This window comes from Cryptomeria japonica, chromosome 3, assembly GCF_030272615.1.
Source record: "Cryptomeria japonica chromosome 3, Sugi_1.0, whole genome shotgun sequence".
NCBI classification, from domain to species: domain Eukaryota; kingdom Viridiplantae; phylum Streptophyta; class Pinopsida; order Cupressales; family Cupressaceae; genus Cryptomeria; species Cryptomeria japonica.
The window spans coordinates 561,828,028-561,840,694 of record NC_081407.1 but is presented as its reverse complement, the minus strand read 5'-3'; the positions used below and the strand labels follow the sequence as shown (position 1 = coordinate 561,840,694).

At 35.5% G+C, this 12,667-nt stretch overlaps 1 protein-coding gene across 3 annotated transcripts in view; it reads right to left on the bottom strand.

Moving 5' to 3' along the window:
* LOC131029913 (uncharacterized) overlaps nucleotides 1–11,341 on the bottom strand; it is a 66,223-nt gene extending 54,882 nt beyond the window's left edge. Inside the window, exons 1-2 of one of the 3 annotated variants that reach the window (XM_059218445.1) lie at nucleotides 11,140–11,154; nucleotides 10,413–11,024 (exon numbers count right to left, since the gene is read on the bottom strand). In XM_059218445.1, the coding sequence (XP_059074428.1) occupies nucleotides 10,413–10,878 (466 nt within the window). In that variant the 5' untranslated portion in view covers nucleotides 10,879–11,024; nucleotides 11,140–11,154. The other 2 variants (XM_057960590.2, XM_057960589.2) reach the window with 2 other exon arrangements.
* Between the last annotated feature and the right edge of the window lie 1,326 nt (nucleotides 11,342–12,667).

Genomic DNA, 12,667 nt, shown 5'->3' with positions numbered 1-12,667 from the left:
TTTTAAAGACAACTTGTCTGTATAAAAGGGTACTAACAAAATAAAAAAATAAACAAGACTTTATCTTAATATCACTTAAGTTGTCATCTCTTAGTCGAAATATCATGATGTATAAATTAGTTTTCCTAGAGTTTCATAAATCATCCAGCCATTGGACTTACATGAGTGAATCATCAAAGCTACTCTTATAAGGAAGTGAAATCTAAGTTTCAATTGTAAAAAAGGTCACATGAAGATGGCTAAAGAGAGGAGAGCAACTTTTTGTACGTTTCAGTTGACCTAATTGGTTATTTATGATGATGTGATTGTAGATGAGCTCTCACAACCAAGGTAATTACGCAAGCTCTCATGAATGTAAACATCACAATCAAAGAAAAAATGTCACTTAAATTGAGGGCAAGCAAGTCACATCCCAACTTCCTAGATTCAAAAGAAACCATTGGTAACCCCAAGCAAGTCTTGGAAATATGACTCCTCTGATGCAATAGAATATATTCCTTTTGTCTATTCATATCCCAATGTGAAAATTAGGATCAAGTAGTTCTCCTAAAAATAATGTCTAATCAAATTGGTCCACACTAACTAATTCCCATCTCTAAAACTCAGATGTTTCATTTTCTGACTCTACATCATCAAGGATGGTAAAATTCTAGGGTGTTTCCATCACCTATCACCTACTCAACAACTTGACTTCTAGGGTGTTTTCCATCACCTACCACCTACTCGACAACTTGACTTTCTTTAATGGCTAGTTCTAACATTCTTACCTAAATAAAATGATTTAGATCAATTATTAGCTTAAATATCTATTATGCCCTTAATCCTATAGTGTGCATAGGTATGTGTGTAGTTGATTTGTGGCTAGCATAACTCTTAATTAAGTTTTATGATCAATATTATAGCCTTGTATGGGTAGTTAGGTCGCCCTAGGTAGCATCCATGGCATAAGTATGGTATATATAAGAGGTAGTGATTAGTTTATTAGCATGATATTGTGAAGTGTGATCTCATTGGAGACTTTTAAAGGTTTGTCCCCTTGAAATGGCTTATAATTTTCAAGCAAGTGTTCACAACATATTTCCTATTATATTCTTTTGTTGTGCAAATTATTTCATTAAAAGTGGTATCAAAGCATGATCTTGGCATTCGAAATGCAAAAACGAGGCAAAAAAATTTCAATTTTTGTAGTCAAATTATGAAGCACATCTCTCAAATTGGCTTAAAAAATTATAACTTTTTAAGGGCTGATCAAGGACATTTTGAAACTCCTACAATTCAAATTTGAGGTTATTTAAAGCTGATTTTGAAGAAGTTATTGCGAAATTAGGGTTTCCACCAAAAGAATGCAAATCAATGATTTTTTTCCAATTTTTGGGGGGTTGATCAAGGACATATTGAAGTTCCTACAATCCAAACTTAAGGTCATTTAAAGAATTTATTGCAACATTAAGGTTTCAACCAAATTTGCTCCCATGCTTACAAATCAACAAATTTATTGAATGTTTTTACAAAGAAGTGAGTTCCAAGTAGAGGTAAGATACAATAAAAAATCCAACATATTTTGATTTGTTAGTAAATTATTGTTGAAGAGTCAACTATTTTGAAAGTGTCATGATGTGGTCACAAACAAGAGGCTCACACAAAAAATCTCCTAACAAAGATGATGTTGATTTAGGGTGAGGATTAGGTCAAACTTTAGACCTTATGTGGTCTTCAACAAAAGAAAAAATGAAAGGTTGAGAAGAAAGTATGTAGAATTTGCAATTTCAAACATCAAAAGTGACTACTGTGAAAGGCAACATGGCTAAAATCAAGGAAACAATGTCCCAACTCCAAAGATTTATCTAGCTATCTCTCTCACAACCAAAGGCACAAAATGATGTTTCAAGCAATCAAAATGGATCAACCAAGCCAGCCAAGCCACTCTGGATCGAAATTCTACCACTGATTCAAGACCTGAAAACCAACTACCAAAGGTGGATATGTGCATGTTTGATAGCAAGGATCCACTAACTTATATAAATCAAATGTTGAATTTGTTTTAGGAACATCAAATTCAAAATGGGCAAAATGTGATAATAGCTTCCTTATATTTAGAACCAAAGTGGTTCATTTGGTATAAGTGGCTTTGTGCTCCAAAGAAGAAAAGGGTCTTGGTGTTAATTAGTCAATTTTTTATTGATGAATTATAGTCATGCTAGTGTAACAACGTGGCAAATAACTACTTGAACCAATTAGCAAAATTGTGCCGAAGAAATCTCAAGGATTATATTCAATGGTTTCAGACCTAGCATTGTAAGTGGAGACAATCACAAACAAAAATTTGAATCACTTACTTCTTGATGGGCTCAATGATCACATCAAACATGAGGTGTGCACGTTTAATCTGACTCCTATCTAAGTTTTTTTATCATGGCACACACGGTAGTGGAGAAGTTTTTAGCTCCTATTGGGGAGGAATTCACTAGCAACAAAGATGGAAAGACTCCTACACTATCATCCCTTCAACTTATACAATTGACTCCCTAACAAATTGAGGGAAAAAGGGCAAAACAATTGTATTTCAATTGTGATAACAAATATAGTAGGTGTCATAAATGTGCTAAGAAGTTGTTCTAAATTAAGGGCACCAATGACAAAGAAAAGGATAAGATGTGATTATGATTGTGGAAGACTCAAAATATGTCCAACCATTTGTTACCATGCACTGTTAGGCATTAGCACCCGATTAACACTTAAAATACTAGGTTTTCTTAAACAACAAAAGGTAATAGTATTGTTTGACTCAAGGAGTATTCATAACTTCACCAACAATAAGTTGGAATTACCCAACCCTAGAATTCCAAGTTATTATTGCAAATGGAGGTACAATCAATTGTTTGGGGAAAAGCCACAATATTAAACTCGCCATGGGAAACTACATGCTTGATTTTCCCATGTTTATTATCTTCATGGCTAGAGGAGGCATTGTTTAGGGAGTTCAATGGTTCACTACCTTAGTTGAGATGAAATTTCAAGAGCTATATGTGTTTTCACTCAAAGGGTAAAATATTTGAACTCAAAGGGTTGCATTCAAGGTTTCCACAAATGGTAAGCTCACACCAAATGCAAAAGATGCTTCACAAGGATTAGATAGGGGTGTGGCTCAACTATTGTCATTGGAAGTGCATGGTCAAAGATTCCTACATCTCCAAATCTACAAGCTATTTTAGGGGATAGCCCAATAAGGACTGCCTCCCAAAAGAGATCTTGATCAAGACATTCAATCAAAACTAGGGTACCATCTACCAACCTTCACCTCTTCTTCAAACATATGTACCAAATGTTTAATGTAGTGGAAGAATACATTCAACACCAAGAAGAGGCACTCACTTATTTCAAGGTGAAAAAGGCAAAGGCACTACAACAAGCTAAACATTGCAAAATTTTAATACACATAGTGCTAGGCAAAAGACTGATCTTGAAGCCTAAATTAATTTTCAAACACACACAAAGAAGCTAAGGGGACTAGAAAAATCACAAAGCGCCTCATCAAATGAAAGAGTTTGTTTGCCAAAGATGTCAAGATAAAGATTTTGTGTAGAAGCATGTACTAAGTGATCAACATAGTGGACGATGCTTGTATGTTACACCCTTAATCCTATAATGTCCATAGAGACATGTGTAGTCAATTGTGGCTAGCATAACAATTAATTAAGTTATATGATAATTAGTATTGTCTTATATAGGTAGTTACAACCTTGTGATCAACATTGCAGATAACGCATTTGTGAAGGGGGGCATGTTACACCCGTAATCCTATATGTGCATAAAGATATGTGTAGTCAATTGTGGCTAGCATAACTCTTAATTTAAGTTATATGATAATTAATAGTCTTATATAGGTAGTAAACTTGGCCTTGATGGCATCAATAGCATATGGCATATATAGAAGGTAATGATTAGTTTATTAGCATGATATTGCTAATTGTGTTCTTGTTGGAGACTTGGAGGTTTGCCCCCTCATAGTGGCTGATTATTTTCAAGTATTATCAAGTATTTGCAACATATTTCCTATTATATTATTCTCTTGTGCAATTTATTGCATTATAATAGCTTTCTAGTAAGATAACTTAAACAATACATTATAAGGTTAATCTCCTAAAGGAATAGAGATTAAAAGAAATCAAATATTATTTATCAATCCCAAAAGGAAAATGGGGATCAATATCCATATCATCTTAAGACAATATTTTGCATCTTGAGTTTAAGTTTACACCCTCCATGATCAATGAGGTAAGCACCTCACAAATTTAGATTCAACTTACAATTTCAAATTGTTCTTTGCTCACCAAAATATTAAGGATTATCATTTCACAATCAAAATCCATCATTTTAAAGTAAAAATCTATCATTCAATCTTATCATTTTGCATTTGAGTTCATAATTCATTCTTATCAATCTATGTTTGAGTTCATAAGCCTCTTAGCTCTTCTTCTTTTTTCACATTATTTATTTAATTCCTCTCAATACAATCTTCTCGATGATCATAATAATTATAATTCATGTCGATAAGCTTTAATAGTATTTCTATAAGAACATAAAGTCGTTTATAAAATGTTACAATATCGATCCAACTTTCTTACCATTTTAATTACATTAGTCTTCTACGAAGAATAATGAAACAATTCAATACTTGTCAATAAGAGTTTGTTGAGCCAAATGAGTTCCCAAACTCACAACACGAGACAGCCAAAGTGTAGAGTCACGTCTTATTTAAAATAGTATTACACTGAAGATATAAGATAGCCTTATAGACCAATTTCATTCATTATTCATTTTAAGCAATGTTTAAGTTCTTTTACTAAACTATACTGAAACTTTGTAAGGTGATTTTTTGAGTGAAGAAAGGAGTCATCCATAGAATTCCAAATTTCCAAGTATCCAATAAGAAGACAACGCAAGTTGCACATGAAAGATCTAAAGCTAATAATAAATTATATCTAAAGAAAAGAAAGAAAAATAGCAACATGGTTGATGGTAATATGAATTGAATATCTAAATTGTTATGTAAGCCAGTTCCTCATTTAGACATTATCTACAAACTCACATAAGATACCTCAACTATAGTAGTTAAATTTGAGTTGGCATATTTATAGAGGTTTCATGTTGGTGAGAACATAATGAGTGACTTCCACGTCTCAAAGAATAGAGGGCTTGTTGACCTTTTTTATTAGTCTCAATTTTTCTTGGAGGACGTAACCTAATGATTGACTAGGTTTTGTATCCTCCCAATCTCTTTCCAAATATGTTTACATAATTTTTTGTTGACAATACAACTATTGAACAATCCATTTATGCACCTAAATTTTCATGCTCAAAGGATTTCATGGATGCATAAGACTAAAAACTAGAACTAACAACAAATTATAGTCCATGAGGATGTTATGGTAACAAATTCTCAACTTTATAATCCACAAAATTTATCGTCGATTACCCTTGCATCAAAATCATGAACTAGATATCGGACAATGGAAACATCCGATCAATGAAGACATAGTAAACGTGTAATGTCCCCTTCCTAATGGCCCTAGAGTTTGCCCTAGAATCACCATTGCAACAAATTAGGGTTAGGTTTACATCTTCACGAAGTTAACATCTCTTAAAAATGTGATCCTGGAATCAAATCCTACAATCATAACATAAGAAACATATACCCATATAATATATATCCGTTATTAGGGTTAGTCCATAACACATGATATTCATATAATATCTATAACATCATTTCAAACACATTAGGGTGTGGGAGAAGCATAATAGGTCCGCCCGAAGCCATCCCACACTAAGCCCAAGAGCAAAACTTTGGCCCTATAATGATGGCAAGCAACATGGACATCCACTCAAGGTATCTACCTAGTGGGGTGCTTGTACCTACTTTCCCTATCGATGCTTCATCTCCTAAAATTAATAGCCACCATTATAGAGTCAAAGAAGAGATCATAATGGAGGTTCCTCAATGTTGGTGTTGGAAATAAGCCACACCCGGACCGACGATGGACTGGTCCAAGAGGGGCCAGTAGCTCAGTGGTAGAGCACTCCAGCAGCGTATGGAAGGTCCTAGGTTCGATTCCTAGCTGGTCCATGTCTCAACATGGTATCAAAGCTAGGTCCATGCTAGAAGCCCCAAGCACACAAGAGGTGTGGCTTAAGGGGGGGTGTTGGTGTTGGAAATAAGCCACACCCGGACCGACGATGGACTGGTCCAAGAGGGGCCAGTAGCTCAGTCGTAGAGCACTCCAGCAGCGTATAGAAGGTCCTAGGTTCGAGTCCTAGCTGGTCCATGTCTCAACACTCAATTGCCCTATTTAAGCCCAAGAGCAACATGGACATCCACTCGGGGTATCAGACATATGCAATGTATATCCAACCATACATATATGCATATAAGAAATAAATATTAACAATTGCTGCATAAGAAAATATATACCACAAGCACAATTATTGAGATTGTTAGATGCTGATTATAGCAGGTCTGAATCAGGTTAATGAGAATCTGATCCTGTTTATATTTCTGCTGTTTACACGATTTCTGAGTCTGCTTATTGTTTGCTGATTACTGTACTTCATCCTCAGTTGATGATCCTCATGATGTATTATTGTATGATGACTGATGATTGATCTTATGTAGATTATTATTATTAATTGGTTCTATCCCACTCCCTATTTGGAGATCAGATTAGAATTCCTTGAGCAGATCGAAAAAATCTTCTTTCTTCCTTCCTTGTTTTGTTCCTTGGAGTTGACCTTCATTTATATCCCCCCTTCCATCGAGTGAAGAGTCTTCTCCAAAGATAAGTCAGGTCTTATCAAAAACAAATGACTTATCCTTTGCTAATCGTACCTCCTCTTGTAATGATAATTATTGGTAACTTGAATCATACTAATTGTTGTCACATAATATGAAACAAATCCCTCTTCCCATATGAAATCGCACATTATGAAGATTAATCTTAACATGTCACCATAATATTAATGGATATATGCATATTAACTACTGTAAAAATCGCTGCCTGTAATTCACATAGCCATTTCCTTTGAAAGCTTTGCCTTTGAAAATGTAATCACAACAGTCACTATCTTTTGTAACGAATCATTGTAATCACTGCATGATAATCTGATCGCTTCTTAATTCTATTAATGCTTATCTTCTTTGTAGTTAGCCTTCATTAACCATATTTGTCTTTAAGTTTATTTCACTTATGAATACTCTTTTTTATAAATGGGGTCAGCTAGACCAAACATATTAATCAATTGCCTTCACTTCTTTAGTTTATGGAGTCACAATATTGTTGATTTGTTTGCCACCTTTCTTATCGCAGCTCTAACAATGGTTTATCTATTTGCTGCATTCTATACTTTAATCTTCATCGCTGAGTTTTATTAATGCTGGACCGCTCCACAAACATTGCTGATGCGTATATCTGTATTCCTCTTAATACTATCGATCACATCTTTATTTAAAGAACCTTTGCTTAATATTTTCATTCAAGTCAATATGCCAACCGACTTATGTGCCATGCATTACTGTGTAACATATTTGTTGATCGACTAAATGACTGTCAGCTGGGGACTAGAAAATTCTGACAATTTTCTGTTTGATTGATTTTTGTTTTACTATATATATTCTGTCATTTAAGAATGATTTTAGGAGGTATTAGGCGGGGGCATGACAAAACATGCATGACTGTTTTTAGAAATAGCCACTAAAACTAGCTCTTTGTAAGCCATGTGGCAACACAAGATTGAAAGAAGATATGTTCCTTTAGTGAAGCGGTCCATAGACTACAATTGGTCAAAGCTTTGGATATCAAGCGCTATGAAATTGAATCTGACGTCCACAACTCTATATGGGGAGACGTCACTGACAACTTCTACCCACAATCTTAAACCCAAAGTACTAGTCTGTGGTCATTTTGAAATGTAAGCCAAGTTAATCACTTACTTACCACCCTACTATCATTGAAAATTGGTCATTGAAGACTTAAAACAAAAGAACTTATGGAAAGAAACTTTCTTAGGTCAATTCGGTACAAAAATTATTACATAGACCACACCAAGTACATATTAGAGTGTGAATAGTGAATGGGCTTGAATGGTTTAAAGCATATGCATAACAAAGTGCATAAAAACTTCAATAGAGGGAAGGATAGGCTTAAAACTTAGATATGATAAGTTTACCAATATCTCACTTGAATGCACAAAAAGAAAGCCTGTTTACTAGCTATGGACATGGTGACTTATGTTGATCTTAGGCATAAATTGGGAGTTCTCAAAGCAACATTAACCCTAGATAAGATTTCAATAATCGATATGCACACACATTTATGATCCAAGACTTTTACTAATGCCAAAGAACAAATGAAGAAACCAGATTTATATGGGCAAAGGTTATAAGTTAGGGTTTGAAAAATAAGGTTTGATAACTGATAAATTAAATGGAATGATAATGTTATTTATACACAAGGAGTATATCAAATGCTAGCGAATGTGAAATTTAAAAGAATAAAAAAAAATCAGAGATAGAAAGCCTGATTATTATAATCAAATACCAAAATGTAATGCTAATTTTCCCTAAGTTAATTAAATTTTTGCGGCGAATTTATTAAAATGAATTTGCACCTTTTCATTATACTATAATAAAAGGTAATTTAAAGAAATTATTATTATATCTCGATCAAAAGTAATGAAACATATAACAACCCAAATTATTCAACAAATTCATTACTTATCTGAGTTAGACCAGTTGGAATAGCCACCCTCACCCCAATAAGATCTCAATTGTCTTAGCCCTTATAGCTATGGCATGCTCCAAAAGGGAAAAAGTTCAATTAAGAACATGGCATGTAAAACATGCACAATAGCAACTGTTCAACACAAAGCCTTGGCTAGGCCAATCCAAGGTGTACCTTATACCTTGAGTTGGACATATCCTACATGTCACTTCTCCAATTCCCATAGCCCAGGTGTACCTTATACCTTGAGTTGGACATATCCTACATGTCACTCTCCAATTCCCATAGCCCACCAAACCATCTTCTTTCTTGAGTCATCTCCATGCCATTTCCAAGTCTCATATAGATGCTTTATATAATTTTTTAAGAGGTGGCTTCCAAACTGTCATACCCTTTCACAATGATTGTCTTTACTAATTATTGAATAAATACAATTATTCCTCCCTTTTTAAAAGGGCCACCAAACCATCTTCTTCCTTGAATGATCTCCATGCCATTTCCAAGTCTCATGTAGAAGCTTTATATAAAAATTTTAAGAGGTGAATTCCAAACTGACACCCTTTCACAATGATTCTCTCTACTAGTTATTGAATAAGTTTCATTTCACTTTGGAAAAAAGTTCCATAACAAAAACCTCGTTTGCTTCTTTTAGCGACGGTACTGATTTTGTGTGTAAGGGTTTGATGGGACATCTATCAATAAATCATAATTATCATCATTTTGATATCAACTGAAACGTTAGAGAAAAGGCTGTGTCTGATTGAAACAAGAGTGACTACGAGAACAATTATACAAATTCACAACCTCAATCTGACCAATACAATTTTCCATTAGTAAACTTTACAATTCCCTTAGCCAAAACAAGTAACCATAATAAAACTCCAATCTCAAGACAAGGACCACATCCCTGTCCCCCCATTCACGTATTCTAGTAACTATAATTATAGCTATTAGATTTAATATAGTCATACTATTACTCATTTACTCCTGTATCCTGACTTGTTTGGCATCCTCATCCTTATACCAATGGCCATGCTCCCACGTCTCTATGTGACTGAACAAACAGTGACACTGACATATAAGCAGCTCGTAGTCCAATACCTCTCTTGTAATTTGTCAACCAGTGACAACTTTACTCCTTAAACTGAGCATTTTACAACCATGGTGCATGCAAAGGTTTCGTTCACTTCAATTTTATCCATAGCGAAACCAGATGCAAAGGGATACATCTGTTTTACGACAAACCTTAACAGTATAGAAGTCAATCTACGGGCTACCATTGTCTGGCCCATAATTTATCCATGCCTAGGGAAAGAGCTTATACTGTTAAACACAATTAATAACTCCAAGCATCCAGGACTGAGACAAAGAGCTCCTTTATCATATCTAGAACATAACAAGTAATAATCAGACTTTTGGAGTAAACTGTGAAAGCAATTCCTAACAGTGATAAGCGCACTCCATGATCCAATCTGGGGAAAATTGGCAAGAAGCTACAATGCATAAATAAAGCTCAAAATAACAAATTGCTTTAAACTGATTGACCATTGTCTTTACCACATTAAAATCAGAGAGCTATTGCCAAGCTGGGCAAAATCCTCAACATAATACACAAAATTGAACGAGTAGGAAAGGAACCTTCAGTAATGCAGGGGACCTCCCATTGAAACGAGCTGAAAAAACCCTCAATATCAGTCCCAGGAAACTCCGTATTAATGTACTCTACGACAGCCCTCTTGCTAAAGAAATAGACTCGCCTGCCTCCCTTCTGCAAGCGCTTGGGCAAGATCAGGTAACGGTCCAGCCAGTAGCCCTTGGGACTCCACCTCTTACCCACCTTCCAACTCCATTTGTCACCGGCCATAGGCCATCCCTCTGGTGCGTATGGCCATCCCTCCCCCTTTGCACTCGCCTTCACCGCCGAATAAGTTGCCACTTCTTTCCCTGGCGAATAATTCTCCGCCGCCACCGGCAGAGAGTAATCCAAACTTTCCGGGCTTCCAATTCCGTTTGCCACTCCTGCGTGCTCATTTTCGGGCGTCCGGGGCGTCTCGCAAACCTGCCAATCCGCCATTGACAAAGCCACGGTTCCTTCTGAGGCCATAACCGCTAACAGAAGCAGCAAAAAAGTACAGAAACCCTATCTGACACTCCTGTTGCTGACGGCAGACAAATAAACAGTGACGAGAAGAGTGTCTAGGATTTTTATCTTTTTTAGCTTATTAAAAAATTTCTTTTGACCTACTCCCCCTGGGTAAAATTTCCGATTTACAAGAATAAATAGAGGGAGTTAGAATCACAAAAAAGTGCAGAGTGGAGCAAGGTGTAGGATGTGTAGGATGTGAGTACAGCTAAGCAGAAATACCTGACAGGTGCCCGCTAGCTGCATCGTTGCAGGTACCCACCTCATTCTCCTTCTCTACATCTTCTAAGGCCGCTGCCATTTTCTCTTCTCTTTTTTCTTTTTTTTTTTTTACTGTGGAAACCACCTCTTTTTCCCCCGTTCCACAAATCTACAAGTCATTTTGGTTCCTGTCTTCTTCCTCGCACTTGAAATCTCTTCTCGTATGTTTCTCGATTTTATACGCTTCCCACTCCTCTCAAACCTTACCACGGTTCAAAATACATATTTAAAATTCTACCTGGAATGATTGAATAATACACACAAAACTCCATCACAAATAACCATTTAAGAAGATACCAATACTAGTACTTATATCAAAAGAAGAGTATACTAATTACTTTAAAAAATTATATAGAAGTTAATAAGTTAAAGAATATATTTTGATGTCTTTGGACATGTAGTGTCGCAGTTAAAATATTTTATTGGTAAAGCAATCACCAAAGTTCAAATCTTTGTTGGGTCACTTAGCTCGCGTACCTTGTGTTTTCGTTGGGTCGTTGGGCTCGTGGGTTTGATAAGTGAAGTGTGGGGATGAGGTCCCTCGTTTGTGGTTCATAGCTTCAGGTCAAAAGCGTTCACGTGGAGCCAAAGGGCGTGTCGTGCCAACATCACCAGTCACATTAAAAAGTTTACCAAGCATAGTTTCAAAAAAAAAAAAGAGTACACCTCGATATTTTTAATTGAAATACATACAATATTGTTTATAATATTTGAAAAATGATTGTATTATATATTTACTTATATAACTAATTAAAGAAAAAAGGTAACAATTTCGATCTTGTTTGGATTTGTTTCTATCAAATGAGAACTTGGAATGAATTTTTGGTTGGTTCATTTATTTGGTCCCTACACATTGAAAGAAGAAGCTAGTGGACTTATAGCATAAAGACATGGTCGGTCTTATGTTTGATGAATAATGATGAACAACAAATACCCTGATTGGTACTGAGAGGGGGGGGGGAGGGGGTGAATTAGTACATACAAAAACTTTTCTGCAATTTATCAAGTTAAAACAGTGCTAACCGATTGTCTTCATTGCTGAACTTAACCATGGCAATACCGGTTAAACATAGTAAGACTACAGACAACATAAACCAGTAAAACTAAACACTTCAAATACATTCAATACTTGATAACTACTTCACCCATAAACATATGCATGTGGTATATCAGCAATACCATAACCATTAGCTCTGCATGCATAATCACTCAAACAAAGAATACTTAATCATCACATGAAAAATGCACAACTCATGACACAGATTTTTCACGTGGAAATCCAAATGGGAAAAACCACGGTGGGGATGAATACCCACAAGCTTGTTTTGAACTCTTTTGAAGCTCGCTCTGTTAGGAGCCTAGTCCGGTTAAAGACTTTACAATAAGGTTCTGCAAGGAACCGATCCTGTTAAAGATCACCTGGTTAAGGGATGGCTATATACCCTGTTAAAAGTTACCTCGCTAGAGGATTTAAAGAACTCAATGAACT